Below are 20,401 nucleotides of genomic sequence, written 5' to 3' on the forward strand. Positions count from 1 at the left end.
ATACTTTGATTAGAAACAGAGTTTAAAACATCGTTATAGCAGGTTTGCATTGACTTTTGTTTTCTGGAAGTCATTGCTGTCTTTTTTTATTGCTTGTACCACAGGTTGGAGCTGCTAAAGGGGTTCTGAGGAGCTTCATCATCGAGCCATTTGTTCAGCATGAGCAGGTATGCTCAGGAAAGGGATTGTGTGGAATTCCAGGTTTTATTTCACTGTTGCATGGTTCAACTTGTACGGCACTCCATTGCCTGGGAATGTTAGTGAGAAGATTGTGGAAATGCTTGTTCGCTTGTTTTCCAAATCAAAATCGATACAAATCCTGAGTACGTTATCACGATTCTCTTGCCTAAACAGATGTCGATAAACAGATGGTCCCAGACCGTTGGTTCAGGATTTGGTGCGTTATGTGGAATGGGGATCCTTCCCACTTTTGTCCTCGACTGTTGAAAATGAACCACTGCGTGGTGCGCAGAGCGGTTTATTTTCTGATCAGAACAATCTTGGTTGTCTGCCATGTCATGAACTTTCTCCATTTATGGTGCCCTTTTTCTGATCAGGGGAAGATTGGGAGATGCAATCAATGGCGACATCTGTGTTCTTTAACATGAGATGAAAATAGTTTCAGCGGAGGATGGATGGGGTCGCAACGGATGTACGAATGGGACTTGGGGGATGTTTGGGGGTCGGAGCAGAGTTGAGGACGCACTCGCAGGGAGAGTTTGTGGCTTGTAGCACACGACATGCAGAACATGAATGCATTTGCAGGCAAAGACAAAGGAGGAATTTTACACTTGCCTGAACACACGGTCTTTCCTCCTCTGTCCAAATGAAGAAGTCAGAAGGAGCTCCTTGAATTAACTGTTGGAGAAACCAATGCGGTAAGTTTAGTGTTTTGACTGTTTTGTAATCACAGCCTTAGAGCTACTAAAGGTAAGGGTGAAGCTATCCATCATGTGACGGTCCAGCATGACTGAATGGCTAGCTCTTGCAGGATCCGAGTTACTAGACCCGTACCAATGTCACGGCTTGAAACAGGAACCAGACCAGAAGGTGGCGTAGGGCGTAGGTCTTACAGCGAGGGTACGTCCAGAATACAAGCACCCCAAGACAACAGTAATTTACACACGCACACACGCACACACTTTTTCTTTTTTTAAAAACAAGAAACAAGGCATGAAGAGCTTCGCAAGTATCGTGCACAAGCCAAATTACCGAGATGGTTCCCATGATGTATTCAGGTTGAGATGATGTCTTGAGGAATAGATATATCTGTAATATGAAAGCTAAATGTTCAACGTTTTTGAAATATCACGTACACAAAAGTACATGGACAGATGGTTGGTCGGTGGCACCTCATTTTAATGTTCCGAGTCTCCGACTTTGTTGGACGGGCGGGGGACAGAGACACTTGGACAAGCAGGCAAATATGAGATTTGTGCCATAATCCGACACAGCAAGTTGTTTCAAAGATTCTATGTAATTCCAAAATTCAGGTGAAGTGCACATGATTTATACTCCCGAATGCTGTACTTCCAGCTCACAACATTATACTACAGGGTAACATGAGTTCCCTTCCAACGACCTTTGATGTAGGAGAAGGCCATTGGGCCCATCAAAGCCTGCACTATTATTCCCAACTTGTGATTTGTTTGCCCATGCTCTGTCCTTATTGAATGCAAGGAAACAGCACGTACCATTTCTTAAGTCTTTGGTATGACTCGGCCAGGGTTCGAACCACCGACCTCCCAGGCTCGGAGCGGACGCTCTAACCATTGCACCAACCAAAGCTGGTGAACATTATTACAATAATAACCAAAAGAGGATAACTGATGAGCAGGTTCCATGAACGGTGAGGCAGAGGAGGAGGAAATCATCAGGCTCCACAGAATGGTACATGATGCAGAAAATTGCACTACTCGCGCTCTTCTACAGACAGACAATAGAGCAACACCTACCTGTCTTATTACTTAAAGATTATGCAGCTTGATGTACCTACTTATCTTTTTTTTAAATTCTTTTATGGAATGATGGACTGTATGTGTGAGTCATTTTCTCGACAATATCACTGCTGAAACATGATTTGACCACACAAGGAAACTAAGTGCAAGAATTCACTGCAAAATCATTGATTGCAAAACCTCATAACCTTGGTGGTGGAATAGCCCAAATGCCAACAATGGCAAAGCATCTTGTAAATTGGCCTTGAAGCGTTGTTGCCAGAAAAAAAAAGAAAGTACCAGTTTCACCATGATGGCGCAAGTTGTCATTATGCAACAATTGGCACAAGTTGTGCTGCTTTGACGCACGATGCTAATGCAGTTGATGCAGGTTGTATTGCTGGATAAGTGCTGTTGTTGGGTCAGTCGATAGGCCGTTGGTATTTCTGAGCAAACAAGGAAGCAGCACGTACCATTTCAGGTTTTTGTTACCACTCCGCCAGGATTTGGACCACTGACCTCACATACTCGAAGCGGAAGCTCTAACTTTTACACCACTGAATCTGGTGGCATAATGATGTTGATCAACAATATAGATGTAGATCATGCTTGTGTTGGTGAATAACCGAGAATATGTCATTTCGAGGACAATAGTAAGTATTGTTGATGGAATGAATCATTGTGGGAGGATAATGACAGAGTAGCTATAACTGCTCTCGGTAGAGCGCGTACCTCCGTGAGGCTGAACAGTTTGTTTTGTATCCCACTGATGGGCTGGATCTGGATCTGGAATCGGAATCAAATCTGCTTGTTCTTGTCACCTAACCTACTCATCTACTTAGTTTTGTCATAACTCGTCCACAACTTTTTAAAATATCATGCCACATATATTTTTGGCCCTATCTCTCGACGGTGTAGAATCACTTGTAAAGTTAAAAAGAATTCTCATATCTGGAATCTAATTGATTTGTCCTCGTCACACACCCAACTTGTCCACCAAGTTTCGTCCGAATCTGTCCATAATGTTTTCAGATAATATAGTGCCACATATCGGTTTTAGCCCTATCGCTCAATGGTGAAGAATCGCTTAAAATAAATTCTCGGGTTCAGATCCGGATTCGCATCTTCACCAAAATCGAAGCAATTCTGCCTTGTCACACACCCTGCCCACTAAGTTTTTTTTTTTATTTTTTTATTTTTTTGCTGAATTTGTCCACAACTTTTAGAGATATCCTGTTCACAGACACAGCCTGTCACTTCCCCGGTAGATGTATTGGACATGGTGGGACAGTCTCCTGGCCTTCACGGTCTCCCGACGTGACATCCTCAGACGACTTGTTGTGGAAGTATGTCAAAGATTATTTTCTGAACCCCCTGTTGCTGACATTAAAGCACTTCATGCAAGGATAACCATTTGCATCAGCAGTGTGACGACGGATATGTTGGCCAAGATGACAAAATGCAAAACAAACCACATCATTGAATCTCTTCGCTTGGTTGTAATAATTTTTTTTAACTGGAACAAGACTTTGTGGACGGCCTGCACTTGGTTCTTTCAGGCTGAAATTATCTTCAGATAATCCATTGGAAGCTTTTGAATGAATCAATAAGTTGTTGAACTCCCTTTACTCTCCTTTCTTATGTAAGCACCAGGTGCATACGACGACTCAACACATTCGGTGTTGAACGTCCCATTTTTGAGCTCTTTCAATCAGTGTAAGAATAAAAAGGCTTCCTTTGTTTGCTTTTTTTTCCTTTTCTTTTTGTTTTTAATATTGTATTTTTTTCCATGGGCTTCTGCCAGTTCGGACAATTTTCAGAACCACATTTTTCATTCCAAATTGTTAATTACACATTACATATAATTATGCACTCGCAAATACAACCCGTTGCTTCACTGATAGGAATATGAAGAGATGGTGGGAAGAGGGAGAGAGTGGAGAGGGGGGGGAGTGGGGAGGGGTAAGGAGGGGGGATAGTAAAGAAGGGGGGTGGTGGGAAAAGAGCAGTGCCTCACCATGTGTCACGATACACTCTGGGTTGGGGGGGGGCTATGGGCCCCTTCAGCAGGCATGAGTACAGGATTGAACCAGATGGGGTATATCAAAACAGCATGTTCAAATGGGTCAAGCTAAACACTACCCAGAGACATCCATCGGGGGGGGGGGGGAGTGAAGGTGGAAGAGACTTTAGGAGGGAAGCATGAGGGGAGGGGAATGGAAGAGACGGAATGGCATTTTCCTTCAATCGCTGAAAAAGCCGTGCTCGTGTTTGTGCCTTTATTTAATTTCCGTATATGTGATAAGCTAAAGGATCTCTTATCGTGAGCCGAATTTCAAAATTTAAACTGTGGAATTGATCCTCGCAGCAGTTCCAACTGCTAAATAAACAAGTGTTCATTTGTCCAATTCGTACATTCTTCAACACCTCCCTCTCCTCGACCTCCGGAGAGTTGTAGGGGGGGGGTGAATGGGTTTTGGGAGGAGGTTAGCATGAGGGGAGGGGAAGGAAGGCAGTGTGAGGGGAGGGGAAGGAAGGCAGTGTGAGGGGAGGGGAAGGAAGGCAGTGTGAGGGGAGGGGAAGGAAGGCAGTGTGAGGGGAGGGGAAGGAAGGCAGTGTGAGGGGAGGGGAAGGAAGGCAGTGTGAGGGGAGGGGAAGGAAGGCAGTGTGAGGGGAGGGGAAGGGAGGCAGTGGGAGGGGAAGGGAGGCAGTGGGAGGGGAAGGAAGGCAGTGTGAGGGGAGGGGAAAGAAGGCAGTGTGAGGGGAGGGGAAGGAAGGCAGTGTGAGGGGAGGGGAAGACTGTGTACTGGGATGATAAAACTCACCCAAACAGCAGTGTTTTCATTTTAACTTCCGGGTTCTGCATAAAAATGGAAAGGAGCATTTAAAACCCACGCTAACTAAACCTGACAAAGGCCTGCCTGTATACATGCATACTCACACATGCAGCAAACTTTGCACTCCTCCGGTCAACTCGCTACGAATCAGATTCGTACATGCTGCACCCTGGGGAAGCCATTGGTCCTTAATTGCCCCCCATAAGCGTACCTCCAACCTCCTCGCAGTCCATGCTCACCGTGCACGTGCACCGGCAATATACTCATCCTTTCACTCGCACAGATTTCCCCACACCCACATTGCACAGCACATCCCGCATAGCTTCGGCACCGCAGCACGCCCACTCCCCGCGTGCCAAAGCACATGGTTTGTGAGACTGCCACGTAACCTCCTCCATGGCGCCACATACCACGGGTCTATGTATGAATGCGAGTTTGGACCACACACCCGCAAAACCTGTGCACCGCACACATAACCACGCATGCAGGCACATACCCCCCCCCCCCCGATCGTCATTTGAACCCATTTATACCATGTCCCTCTGTGCCGTCTCCATACCTCTTCATTTGCAGCAACTGCAGAATATATATATATATATATATTTTTTTTTTTTGCAGCAACTGTTGATATATTTGTATGAATATTTTAGAATGAATATCACACAAAACGGTGAAAAAGCAAACTGCGAACGTAATTGCCGAAAAAAGAAAAGGACCCCTGTGAACTGTATTGCCATGGCTTGCAAAAGCGGCTTGTTGAGTGTGGCGATACCGTTGGTTAATTATATTTGTTGCGATCAATGAAGTTCCACTTCCTGCACATTCCTTAATCTTTTCTTCACTCGATATAATTGTCCAAATTGGAAAAAAAAAACTTCCTAAAGCGATTTGTCTGACTCCAAAGTGACCTGTATATCACCTTCCAGATGTCAAAAGCTGAACCAGGACATTCGCTGGATGCAAGGCATCAGAGACTATCCTCCTCAATCTATTCACAGTACGCTCTGTATAAACTGAAGCCAAAGAAGGCAACACACATCCAACTATCCGTCCAGCAGTGTGCACAACCCTCTGGAGCCAAAACTTCCGTTGCTGGGTGCAGCTGCCGTACCACACACACAGAGAACAAGTTAAAATGCTTTCTATAATGGCCCAATAAAACTGGATGAGAATCTCCCTGCGAAGGCCAAACTTCTTTAGCTTCTGCAAGAAGTAGAGGCATTGCTGAGATTTCCGAGTCATAATATCTGTGTTGTGGTCCTACTTTAAACTACTGGTAATGGTTGTACCTTGAAGTTTAAAGCAGTCAACAATTTCAATAACTTCACTATTGATGGTAAGAGGGTCAGCTGAATTTTTTGTCTGGCAAAAGTCAACAACCATCTCCTTAGTCTTTGCAATGTTCAGCTCAAGGTTGTTGTGTTTGCACCATGACGCAAACCCATTAACTTGCTGAAGGTATTCTGACTCATCAGAATTCATGATAATACCCTCGATGGTCGTGTCGTCGGCGAACTTCACGAGCTGCCCAGACTCATGATGAGGCATCCAATCATTGGTGAAAAGGGAATAGAGAAGCGGTGGACAGCACACACCCTTGTGGAGTACCAGTATTCAAGACGATAGTCTCGGACAACTTGTTTAATTTTACTGTTTGCGATCGGTGAAGGAGAAAATCCAAAATCCAGGAGCAAATTGAGGGAAGAAGGCCAAGGGACTGGATTTTAGATATAAACAAAGTTTGAGGGACAATGGCATTAAAAGCAGAACTAAAATCAATAAAAAGAATACCATCATAGAGTAGATTGTATATAAATTCTATGCAAGACGGGGAGTTTTTGGGAGACAATTAATAAATTATAATACATATTAAGATTTTAACCCTTGAATGCCCAATATCCTGAGGTTGTGTTGAGAAGGGAGTGCCAAGTAGGCCAAGCAAGAGGCCAACTTTGTGGGACAAAATGTAAAAATATTGGTGCGACGTCACATGATGAAATTGGTTCAATCTCTTCAATAATGACTGAGTGGGTTACGAGATTCTTCTATGCGGAAAAAGGTCAATTGTAATCGGTTTTTAGAACAATTAATATCCAGTATAATTTGATTATGCCTGGTGTTGGCTTAATGGTTAGGGTGGTGGGCTTGGGATCCCATTCGGCTGTTGAAGTAATACCAGGTGGGGTTGACTCTGCCTGCCATCCTTCTGAGGTCGGCAAAATGAGTGCCAGCATGCTGGTATGCTGTGTTGGAGTGGCGACCCGTCCAGGATTGTGTCCAATAGCCAAGGAAACTGCTCAAGCAGCACCAACGCTCTGTACAGAGTATGGTCCCAATGGATGGTTGCATAATTCGATTTAATATAATGAAAATATGGATTTCGCTGAACTTGTTACCGATTATAACATTGCAAGATGTATGATAAAGCCTTCATTGTTGGTGTCAGTTGCACCTTTAACTTAACTCTGCAGCACTTGCATTGCTTGTATTTTTAACCTCATTTGTAGTGGAATTGTGGTTCTGATTTATAACCCTGTTGTTTTGTGCACCACTATTCCTCAGGCAGATGAATTCTACATTTGCATCTATGCTGAACGGGACGGGGATGTCATTCTCTTTCACCATGAAGGCGGCGTGGAAGTGGGTGATGTTGATGCCAAGGCCTTGCGCCTCAAGGTCCCTGTTGAGGGCTCGCTTGATGAGGACCATGTGAAGCAGACGCTGCTTGTTAATGTGCCACCTAACCGAAGAGAGTGAGTACGGATATGTGTGCAGTGCTCAGCATTGTGCATCTAAACACAATTACAAGGAATGGATCTACAGTTCTTTGTCATCTGAACATGGTAGCTCATTTAAACTAGAAGGGCACTCGGTGGAGCGCATATCTCTGCCACGTAATACCTGATCCACGAGATCATATCGGGCGCAATCAATACATTTTTTTTTAATTTCAGGCTATGTATCATTTTTGGCCCAATCTCTCAATGGTGAAGAATCACTTTAAAAATTAAATAATTCTTGCATCCAGATCCAGATCTGGATCTTCAGTAACTTTAATCAATTCGTCCTTGCTACACCCCCAACCTGTCCACCAAGTTTAGTCTGAATCCGTCCATAACTTTTTGAGACATCGTGCCATATATCGGTTTCGCCCAATCTCTCAATGGTGAAGAATCACTTTAAAAATTATATTTGTCGGATCCAGATCCGGATCTTCACCAAAATCGAATCGGTTCATCATTATCACACACCGAACCTGTCCAAAAAATTTCGTCCGAATCCGTCCACAACTTTTTGAGATATCCTGTACACAGGCACACAGACAGAAAGTGGTGAAAACATAACCTCCTTCACCTTCGGTGGCGGAGGTAATAAAAAAAAATCCTTTCAATTTGAGGTTAACAAATCTGTTTCGGCTTGATTTTGATTGTCATCATAATGAATAATTATTTGTCATGTATGTTATTGTAACATCACTCATAAACATCAATCCTGCTTTGATGTTTAAAAAAAAAAAAAAAATGCCTCCGCTGACGAAGTTCCCAGAGGCATTGTTTTCAGATTGTCTGTCCGTACATATGTACGTCCGTCTGTACTCATTTTCTTTTTTCTCTGCCACCGTTTATCCGATTGACACAAGATTTTCACCATAGCTGCAACTACTCATGTAGAATGTTTTTAATGATAATGGCATCAAAGGTCACATGGTGTGGCAGCCATGTTGGAAGAAAGCAAAAATTTTGGACCTCTGCATCTCTGAAACCGCTCCATGGAAAAAAGTGAAACTTCGCACATGTGAAGTACCCCCCATGGAAATGAGTGTTGTTATTATTATTTTTGTTTTTTTTTTAATGATGTCATAGGTGGCTTCATTATGGCATCATAATTGCTCGAATGCTTTGAAAATTTTTGAGGGTCATCTTGGGATAAATTCTATGGGAGAAAAAAATTGATGATGTCATTGGTCATGTGAGTTGGCATATATATGTGTGTGTATATATATATATATATATATATATATATATATTTGTATATATATATATATATATATATATATATATATATATATATATATATATATATATATATATATATATATATATATATATATATATATATATATATATATATATATATATATATACATATTGTTGCGGATTCGCGCCCGCCGGCGTGCGGACGGCCACGTAACTCGAATCGCGGCACGTCGCCCACCGGACGGACAATCCAGTCGTGACCCTCTCGGACTAACGCCGGGAACCAGTCACGGGTGGACCTTTCGGTCTCACCACGATCGTGCCAATCGGCCCCCGCGTGGGATAGGGTTGCTCGCCAAATTCGACCTACCTAAGTACCCACACGGAGGGTAGACCGGGCGATCGCACCTCGCCGCAGGTCGACTTCGGACACGGGCCACTTTAAGCGACCCGTTCCGTACTATCGGGATAACCGAGCGGTGTTATTCGTCGGCCTCGACGGTTCGATTAATTATCGGGCGTTTTAGCCCACGACCAACCCTTTACGTGAAGCAAGATGGAGATTCAATGAAAGAAATGACGAAGCGAAGCGGGAAAACAGTTCAACAATAAGCACATTTATTTCGTGATGAACGGAAAGCACACATATACAATTCCACCAAAAGCACATGTAAAAGAGGAAGACAATGCAATATTACACAAAAAGCAAATGCAACAATGCAGATCTAACCGACTACCTGGCACACGGCAACACTTATACAATTTTACTTCACAGACGGCGCCGACAACACATATTCCCAAAGGAAAAGAAAAGAGAACCACCCTCAAGGATGAGGCGGGCCTGGGGCCGAAACCGGGTCGGGCCTACCGTCTGATGATGAGACGCAGAGCGGCGGTGGCGCCTCAACTCCGCGGGCCTCGCGGACAGTGTCTGGTAGGGGGTGGGAAGGGGGCCCCCTTTGTCGCACTATCTCAGCGCGGGGGGAAACAGGAGGGGGTTGCTGATGCTCGGGGGAAGGAGGATATTACCCTGTCTCGGGTCCCGCGGCGAGCGTCTCCTCCTCCACCTCGGTCGCGTTGCTGGCCTCTCTCTGTGCAGCTCCCGGCACCGACGCGAGCACCCCCTCGTCCGCCTTCGCCGCCGTCACCTCTCCACAGCTCCGTCCTCTTCACTCTGACTAGTACCACTTCTTTCCCGCTCCACCGACGACTCTCTTGAATTCCGCACACTCAACTCTCAACTTCCAACTGAACTCAATTTGACTGACGAACGCAGCCGTTTTTATAAGCCCCGTGGCTTCGCTCTTTCACCCTTGACCCTTTGCCTCCGACCCTTCACCTGGATCCCCATTGGCCCGAGGAAAAGTGGGCGTGAATGCTTTTTGATCCATGAATTTGCATATAGCGTCCTCACTCCAACGCCCTGGAGGCGGTGCTAAATCGCCCACGCTCTCCGATTGGACGGAACAAAAGTGGGCGTGAGTCGTTTTTAATCCGTTTTTCTTTGGAAAGTCTGTGATGTTTCTGAACACGCTGCTCGGTGCGCGCCCTACACGAGTCCAGCATCGGTGCCCACAAGTGGCGCGAGAATGGTGGGGGATGCGATGGTGGCGAGTTGTGACGGTAAAGGTCGTGGCTGTTGTGGTGAAGCGGCGTTGTGGTTGGTGGTTGTTGTTGTGAAGCGGCTGTTGAGACGTGGTTGGTGGTGGTAGTAATGGCGGCTGGTCCAAAATAAAGACAGTAAAAGAAAAACGGCTATCCTGAAGAGTCGCAGCCCGCATGAATGACATTTATTCCCTCTAGACAACGGGTTTGGGCCTAACTACACATATACTTACCGAGATATCTCACCTAAGGGACCTGAATGGTGGTTTGTGAATTTCGTCAACCACAACACTACCCCCTCCCCTTTTTACAGACTCGTCCCGAGTTGTCAAATTTTCGTGTGCCATCATGTGTAGTTTTCCCCAAGTACATTTTACCTACGCATCCCTGAGTGCGACATTCATGGTATTCGTGTCCTCAAAATAAACAACCTAAACAAACTCACTCACACGGACGACTTAAATAAAATTGCCGGCGCTAAGACAGACATGCCGGGGGCGCACTCATATTTACAGTACATCTTAACCTTAACTTACAAATTTTACACTAAACCATGGCCCAGGATCAATGGACTCTGCAAAAAGAAAGCAGTTAGCAGGGAGCCAGGCTGCTCGCATGCAGTCTCTGGCTCAAACAATGCAGGTGACAGGGAACGTGGCCGGCTGCTCACACGCAGTCCAAGGCCTTCCCTTTTGAACTGAACGCAGTGAACCACAACGGTGCATGGGCTGCACAAACGTAGTCTCCGTGCCAGCTCAAGTGGCACACGCAATGAACACAACGAATGGATGGATGAATGGTTTGAACTGAACGCAGTGAACCACAACGGTGCATGGGCTGCACAACGCAGTCTCCGTGCCAGCTCAAGTGGCACACGCAATGAACACAACGAATGGATGGATGAACACAAACACGGTGCACGGGCCGCCACTGCAGGCCCGTGTTGTAGCTGCCAACAGGGCAGTTCTTGCAGCTTGCAAACTGTTGCCTTGATCCTGGCGCACATGGCCATGAACAGGGGGGGGGGCAAAGCAAAATTGAATGGGGGCTGATGAACAGGGGCAGTGGACATGCCATGGCAAAGGCAGCAGGCAAACACAGCCCGCAGAAGAAGGCCGCTGCAGGCAAACACAGCCCGCAGAAGAAGTGGCCGGCACAGGCCTTGCAGCAACACAGCCAGCAGATGAAGTGGCCGGCACAGGCCTTGAAGCAAAACACGGCCAGCCGATGGCACAGGCCTTGCAGAAAACAGCCAGCCGGCAGATGAAGCTGGCCAGCCTTTGCCGTTCAGTGGAGGTTGGTGGAGGGAGTGCGGTGGTGCTGGCCACTTGGAAGGCAGGCTCGGACCTACCTACCTGTCTCCCTCCCACCTATCGCCTTTGCCTGTCACTGTACATACCCACTCCCTTAATTTGTCAAACCCCAATTTAGCCCCAACTTATTTTTTTTTAATTTTTACTTCCCCACTATAAATCGTCCCCTAACCCCCTTTACTGTCCTTGTTCGGCTAACCTATCCTGTCACCTAGCCTACTCCCCACCCCTACGTTCCCTTCCCGGAGGGGAATAAGGGAGAGCTAACGTCCTGTGTCGAGGCCCAACGAAGCCTCAGGATGGCCTCCCCAGAGTTCAGCGATCTATAACCCAAGTGGGTTCAGCGGCCCACAACGAGAGCGAGGGGATGGATGGTGCGGAGGGGTACACTTCCTAATCTACTCTCACCATTTAACCGTTAAACTACCCCGGGGCTTTCAACAAGCGCCTCTCGCTTAAACTATTGGTTCTAACAACCCAGATTCCCGTCGCCTGTGTTGGTGTCCTCACAATTTCGGGCCTCGCCCCGCAATTTTCTCTCCGTGCCCTCACACGGTCTCATGGCTGGGACACGTGGCTCCCTTTGGCAGGCACGACCCTCTGCCGATTCTCCGACGATGGCACCCCCGGGCACTACACTGCCTCCGAGCCTACCAGCTCCCTAAACACCGGGGAGTGCCCCCCATGGCACCTCCCCTGAAACGCACACGTGGCAGGCTGGGTTCCCGGGCCCCTTTCCGAGGGTCACCCGTGCCCACAACACTGCCCACGCGGCTAATGGCGCCCCGGGCCCCCGCACCAAGCAGGTGCACCCGTGCCCACTACGCTATCCCGGCCCCCCATGGGCCCTTGGCCTACCACGGCCGACTAGCCTGGTGCCCGGGGTACCCACTCAGCGATACTCACCTTTCGCAGCCACGCTCACAAGCCCGTCAACAGGGCTCCTGCACCCCTCCAAACGGGTTTCGAGCCTACACTCCCACCAACAACAAAACGACCTCCATTTTTCAATTTGACTAACCCCCTAACTCACTCTACACTGACCCCGGGGTCCCTTGGGCGGGAGTCACTCCTCCCCCCAATCACTCATCGCACCATGCATTCCCCATTCGCTCCACACACACAGACCCGCTGGCCTCACTCACTCAACATGTCTCCACACAACTCACCAACTCTTCAACACACACACCGCTGAACTCTGCCATCCTCCTAACTACTTCCCCTAACTAACTCGTGCTCCCACGTCGTCCCTTAAACTACAGCACGTTCCTTTTAACACTACGTAGCTAAGCTACGTCCCCACTACACATTCACAAGCCTGTCACTGTCTCCAAATCTCTAAAATAACTTTTATTTCCCCACCTAAAGCTCATCTAAATCCCTCTAACTAATCCATTCCACGGACTCCATGAGGACTTACCCCTGCCCCATGAAGTCGGTCTAGCTAAGCTAACCCTTCCCCCTAACTAGTTTCCATCCTGTGCCCTAGGTAAGGGGGTCTTCCACCCCCTTGCCCAGGAATCCTGTGCACCCGAAAGTGAGGCTTACTTTTTTTTTTTTTTTTCATGCGCAGCACCAGCGCGGCAACTCGCAGCTCGCGCACTTTGCAACTGCCCGTGACGTCATGCAGCTGCACGTGTACCTCGTCCCTCCTTGGACGGTACCATCCGGCACGGATACCCCTCCTGCCGGATACCAACCCCACGTGCAGCCATGGCGTCACCGTGCGCATAAAAAAAAACAAGCCCCACGTCTCGAGGGGTTCCCCACGCGAACACATGTGCTTTGCCCGTTGGAGCTTAACACACACGATCGCGTGGAGAACCCGTCCGGTCCAAATCCGAAATCCTGCCTAAACTTTGTCCGTCCGCGGGATCGGCAAATCCACCGCTGGCGTTTCCGGACCGGGACTTCACTCTCGCAAGCGAGCACGTGGGGGCCTCGTGCGTTGCACAGCACGGACCTCGTGCTCACTGCTGGGTGAACCCGGCACGGTCCCCGAAACAACTACAGCCGCTACTCGGCTTTCTTTCCTCACATGTCGCCGTCGTCGCCATTCGACACACGCACTCCCGCGTGTTACGACGCTCACACTCCATGCCATTACATTCACACCGGGAGACGCGGCTGCGTGCTCCCGCATGCCAACCGACATCTCCCTCACATACCGCTCTCTCACACACACGGTCTCCCTTGCATAAACCATACCACTCACACGTGGTGCTCCATTCACTCGCGGTTCCTCATCCACACACCGTGCCTCACTCATACACCGTGTATCACTCACACACGCGGGGGCACTCAACCGCGGTGTTTCATCCACACACCGTCCCTCACTCACACACGCGGGGGCACTCACCCGCGGTGCCTCATCCACACTGGCCGTTTCATCCACACACACGGCCTCACTCACACACGGTGCCTCACCCACACACGCGGGGGCACTCAACCGCGGTGCCTCATCCACACTGGCCGTTTCATCCACACACACGGCCTCTTCCACACACGGTGCCTCATCCACACATGGCGTGCTGGGAAGCACGTACTCCGGCACCATCGCCACCACACCACTCACACACGGGGTCGCTTCCACACACGGGGACGCACTCACGCCTTGCACCACACACACAGGGACAACCACACTGGGGATTCGTGTCCCCACAAGGGTCTCCGGGGCCTCTATACCCCCCAAGCTCTCCGTGCACCTGTCCACAGCACTCCTCCCCTCGACCTCGCAAAGCACGACCGAACTCACCTGGTCGTGACTCGCCTCAAGGGGGCATACTCCCTCCCCACGTTCCTGGAGGAGGCTATCCCGCTGCTCGCACCGGGCCTCCACCCAGTCCACCAGCTCACCCCCATTGTCCTCCACTACCTCCGTGTGTGTGTGTGCGTCACTTACCCCGTCTTCATCATGCAGTCTTCCCTCTATCATTCCCATCTCCCGTGTCTCTGCCCACTCAGAAACCTCTTCACCCTTTACCTCCCTTGTCTCAACTATTATTTCCGTTGTCGTCACCTCGTGTCTCGTCTCACACGTTTTGGTCTCCCCATTTAATTTTTCCCTTTCGGTCATCGTCACGACCCTCGCCCAACACGTCCCCCGAATTATTTTTTTACCCGTCTCCACCGCGGGCCCGACAGCCGTTGTACCCCCTTCCAGCTCGTTCGCTCCCACACGTGGAGTCGCCATTTTGATCTCCCTGGTCACGGCCTTCATGTCCGCCTGCAGGCATCGGCCCATGTTCTGCGTCTCACCCCGCAGCTTTTTCGTTTCTTCCTTCATTTGCTCGCTCATGCTTTTTATTTGCTTGTTCATCCCTTTCATTTCGTTTTTCATTTCATTTGTATTTGTATCCATCTTTTCGTTCATGTTCGCATTTATCTTTTGTGCATTCGCATCCATCTTTTCGTTCATGCCTTTCATTTTGTTTATCATGTCCGCATTCATTTGTGCCAGCATGGTGAATAGCTGGGCCATGTCGGGTGCGCTTGGGTGAGCCGTTTCGGCAGGGGTTGGGGAAGGGTTTTGGTGGAGAGGGGGAGGGGAGGTGTCATACACCGCGGCCACTGCCGCACCTATTTCGGGCTCTGGGTTCAGTTGGGCGAGTTCGTTTTCCTGTGCAACCAACATTTCCTGCACGGGGATTTCATCCTGAGCCATGGATTCTACACATTCTACATCCATTTCTAATACCCCCGGCTCCCGCTCGCCTTGAGACGCCATCTTGCTTCTCTTAAAGGGTTAATTTAGCTCGCTCGTAATTTGGAGGGAATCGGGGGTCGCTTCTCTCACCCCTGGACCGATTCCCGTGAATTTAGCCGGAGACAGGAGAGCCGTTTTCCCGTTCTCCGATACCAGTGCCGCGAGGAGGGCGATGGGTTTATATCCCACTCCTGACACCAGTGTTGCGGATTCGCGCCCGCCGGCGTGCGGACGGCCACGTAACTCGAATCGCGGCACGTCGCCCACCGGACGGACAATCCAGTCGTGACCCTCTCGGACTAACGCCGGGAACCAGTCACGGGTGGACCTTTCGGTCTCACCACGATCGTGCCAATCGGCCCCCGCGTGGGATAGGGTTGCTCGCCAAATTCGACCTACCTAAGTACCCACACGGAGGGTAGACCGGGCGATCGCACCTCGCCGCAGGTCGACTTCGGACACGGGCCACTTCGGACACGGGCCACACGGGCCACCACCGGGCCACACGGGCGCGAGAATGGTGGGGGATGCGATGGTGGCGAGTTGTGACGGTAAAGGTCGTGGCTGTTGTGGTGAAGCGGCGTTGTGGTTGGTGGTTGTTGTGAAGCGGCTGTTGAGACGTGGTTGGTGGTGGTAGTAATGGCGGCTGGTCCAAAATAAAGATAGTAAAAGAAAAACGGCTATCCTGAAGAGTCGCAGCCTGCATGAATGACATTTATTCCCTCTAGACAACGGGTTTGGGCCTAACTACACATATACTTACCGAGATATCTCACCTAAGGGACCTGAATGGTGGTTTGTGAATTTCGTCAACCACAACACTATATATATATATATATATATATATATATATATATATATATATATATATATATATATATATATATATATATATATATATATATATATATATACACATAACATAAAATCCTTCAAAAATCTCTGAACAAAATGAGACAAAACTTACCAGGTATGATCCCCTGTCCATAAAGAACAAAAAGTTTTCCACCTATGACATCATAGGTCACATGGTTTGGCAGCTATGATTTTTTTTTTTTTTGAAGAATAAACCTTTAAAAATTCTCTTCTCCAGAACACCTGTACAGATCGAGGGGAAAGTTCACACATGTGTTTCCCAAGCCTTGTGGATACCAGGGTTTTCATGCATAATTGATGGGTCACATGGTCTGGCAGCCATATTTGATTGAACAAAAAATCTTTAAAATTTTTTTTTTTTCTTGAACCGCTTCATCGATCGACATGAAGCTTCACAATTATGATCGGGCAGTGATGTGGAAGATATGTTTTAAATTTCAACCTTATCAGACGCATGGTCTGGCAGCCAAAATTATTTAATTTTTTTGAATCTCAGTTCAGGGATTTCAATTGAACTTAGTACAAGTACATATAATGATGTAATGTGGGCGGAAGCATATCTCTCAACGTCGCAACGTTGACGAGTGCTGTTTTCGTTAGAAATGTAATCCTTGTCAAATGAACTATTTTGTACAAATTGTATTACATTTTTTGAAGAACCTGATGACATGACAGTGGACAAATTATGCATCATACAAGTTTTGAAGCTGAGGCCATTGTGTCCCTGGGCCATATGCTGAGATTGGAATGCCAAATTGGAGGTTTGCATTGAGGAATTGGACAGATTTATTTGTAATTGGATCAAATCAACATTTGTTGCTGTTGATTATTCTTTTGTGTGCATATTATTATTACTAGTGCGTGGCCGTACGTGCATAGCCGTACGTGCATGCCCGTACGTGCAGCTTCGTTGCTTCGCCCTCCTAAACGACGGCTGGATTGGGGCATTGTTTCAATTAGATCGGACCAACCGTATCATAAATGGTCATAACTTGGGAAACACCTGGGAAACAGCTGAAACGGATGAAGAACGATATCAAACCTTGAAAAGGCACATAATCAGGTCCCCAGTGTCAATTGTGACATCATATCAAACGAAGAAGGAGAAGAATTGTGATGTCAATCGTGCAAAAAAAAGAGGATTTGTGACGTCATTCATGATGTCATAGCACTGTGTCCTGTCTTTGGTTGGCAAATAAATGGCTGTAACTTGGGAACCGCTCGTCCGATTAATATCAAACCTTGAAAAGGCACATCCTCAGGTCCCCAGGAATATTCCTGGCAAGTTTCAATTAGATCGGACCAGTGGTTGTCGAGAAACAGCGGTCACAGACAGACACACAGACTCGTACGTGCGTGCCCGTTCGTGTGTGGCCGTGCATGCAAAAAAAAAAATTTTTTTTTCAAATAGCTGTTTCCCTTGGGAAAATTCAAACCTTGGGATTAATTAATAATTTGAACAATTAATTAAAACCTTGGGAAAAAACAGCTTTCAAACCTTGGGAAACACTTGGGAAACAGCTGAAACGGATCAAGAAGAACGATATCAAACCTTGAAAAGGCACATACTCAGGTCCCCAGCATCAATTGTGATGTCATATCAAACGAAGAAGAAGAATAACAATTGTAACGTCAATCGTGCAAAAAAAATAATAAAAAGGAACAATTGTGACGTCATTCGTGCCGTCATAGCACCGTGTCCTCTCATTGGTTGACAAATAAATGGCTGTAACTTGGGAACCGCTCGTCTGATTAATATCAAACCTTGAAAAGGCACATCCTCAGGTCCCCAGCAATATTCCTGGCAAGTTTCAATCAGATCGAACCAGTGGTTGTCGAGAAACGGCGGTCGCAGACAGACACACAGATAGACAGACACACAGAGATTGCTGGAATTATAGATAGATTATTATTATTATTATTATTATCATTATGATGATTAAGTGTTGGGCTGGCAGGATGGCCTCGCCTAGAGGTATACACACTCGCCTCTATGCTGTCCAGCCTGGATTTGAATTACAGCCCAGATATACTGTCGGGACGACATTTGATGGCTGTTCGTGTACCATGTGAGGCCGTGAACACCGATAATGAGAATGAAAGCTCTGAAATTGACGTGGCCGGAGTGGAGAGGGTCGATCCGGTGAAGAGGCTTGAATCACATGAAGCTTTGCAACCTATAGACCACGCAACCACGGATGAAGACCTGTGGATGGTTGTGTCTCGGGCACAATGTTTGGAGCCCCTGACAGTTGGCGAGGTGCAAGGCTGGCGGTGGACATTCATGGTCTTGTGGGTTGGGCAGAGAAGGGGGAGGTAAGCCCGAAGTGACTCACGCCTTGGTGGGGATGTCGCACAGCCCACTAAGCAATCCCTGGGGAAAGATTGGTACCAAGGACCCGGGGGGTGGCAGTGGAGGAGCAGGACATCAAGGAAAGGCGAAAATGAATTTTGTGTTCAGAAAAAAAACATGAAACGCCGAGTTACGGGACACAGACCCCATGCAGGTGGAGTTCTGAGTCTATGCAGGTGCACTGAGCTGCCTCAATGTGTGTTGCAAAGAATACACCTCCTCATGTGAGAAAGAAGACCATCTCACAGGGAGACAGGGATTTGCACCAAGTCGAGAGGCTGAGGGGGTACTACCCTGTCTCTAAAACCAAAAATAAAGCTCCAGAAAAGAAACCTACACAAGCAAAGTTGGAACATGAGGATAAAGAGATCATTCTCTTCTGCAAAATCTATTCAATCCAAAAGCAGTGGGGAATGCACAGCAAGGTAGCAAGATTTATGGAGATTTAAATGTCTCAGGAGAAGTGAATTATTGTAGAAATTTTTCTGTACCGCTCACTTGGCTGCGCCTGGAAGGGTTTGAGGATCGTGGAGAAGCGGCTGAAACCCGAATTCAACCCATGTTCCTCCTGATGATTCTATCTTTGCTCTTTACTTCTTCAGGTTCCTTCTAATGACTGCATTGTAGTATTTGGTCTTCCATTTGATTGTTTGTTCCATATTCTGATGCTGTGTGGACAGTACTTCCCCATTGATGGACCTCTAGTAGGTTGTACCTGTTGCTGCATTTGAACCTGGGGAGTAACTGCTGAAATCTATCTGTTTGGATTCTTCCCGACATTTCACATTTCTTTCTTTCACATTTCTTTTCACATTTCTTTCTATGTAATTTCTTTCTATCACATATTTCTCTTTCACATTTCTTTCTAATTTTTTTTTTCACAATACTCTTTATTCATTCTAATTCTTGCTTTTTCTTTTTTCCTCTCCCTCTCCTTATACCTCTACCTCGATCTCTATCTCTACCTCTACCTCTACCTGTCTTAGGAAAAGTTAATTATTGCAGAAATTTTTCTGTAAGGCTCACTTTGCTGCCCCGGAATGGGTTTGAGGGTAGTGGAGTAGCGGCTGAAACTGATCCAATTTCCTTCCGATGGTGACTCCTTTGCTCTTTACATCTTCGGTTTCCTTTTGATAACTCCAATGCAGTATTTGGTCTTCTGTTTGAAAGAAGACTAATTGGGACACCATAATAGATGGTTCCATGTCATAAATTAAAACAGGTTATGTCAACAACCCTATAATTCTTGATTAAAAGTAGAATAAAAGAAATAACAGATAGGGCCAGAAGACGAGCAGCAGCAGATATGGATGAGGATGAGAGCCGGGGTGTGCACAGAATGATGGTGGCGTGGGAAATGGGCTATGTAGCGAAGCCGAAGCTTGGAACGCGGGATGACACTGGGAACCCAGCGGTGGAGATGAGGTGTGGCAGGGGGAGGGGATAAGGAGCCACCTCTGTTGAGGGAGTGGAACAGACCCACTGACATGGACTGGGTGACACTTACACAGATGGATGGGGGAATGGTGAATGATGATCACCAGGAAGAGGAGGGAAGACTGCTGAATGGAGGAGAGGATGATGAAGAGCAATGTAGATTGGATGAAGAGCTGGCCAACTAAGTAGGTGACAAGATTGACCAGTCGGAGAAAGACTACAACTCCATCAAATAGAAACCAACAAACTGATCAAAATGATAAGAAGGATAACCAACCAATGAATTGGTAAAATTATTCCAAATCTTCCCCCTTGAAGAAAATTAATACTTTGCGTCGCAGCGGCACTGCTTCTTCAAGA

General features: G+C 47.3%; 1 protein-coding gene across 6 annotated transcripts in view; it reads left to right on the forward strand.

Annotated features, from left to right (window-relative positions):
• ACLY (ATP citrate lyase) overlaps window positions 1-20,401 on the forward strand; it is a 202,575-nt gene that overhangs the window by 61,697 nt on the left and 120,477 nt on the right. For all 6 annotated transcript variants that reach the window (XM_085890901.1, XM_085890905.1, XM_085890904.1 and 3 more), the window contains 2 exons: window positions 105-167; window positions 7,337-7,527. In XM_085890901.1, the coding sequence (XP_085747027.1) occupies window positions 105-167; window positions 7,337-7,527 (254 nt within the window). The remainder of the gene's footprint in view (window positions 1-104; window positions 168-7,336; window positions 7,528-20,401) is intronic.

This window comes from Eptatretus burgeri, chromosome 8 (assembly GCF_056783735.1).
Source record: "Eptatretus burgeri isolate ZD-2024b chromosome 8, Ebu_testis_v1, whole genome shotgun sequence".
Lineage (NCBI taxonomy): Eukaryota > Metazoa > Chordata > Myxini > Myxiniformes > Myxinidae > Eptatretus > Eptatretus burgeri.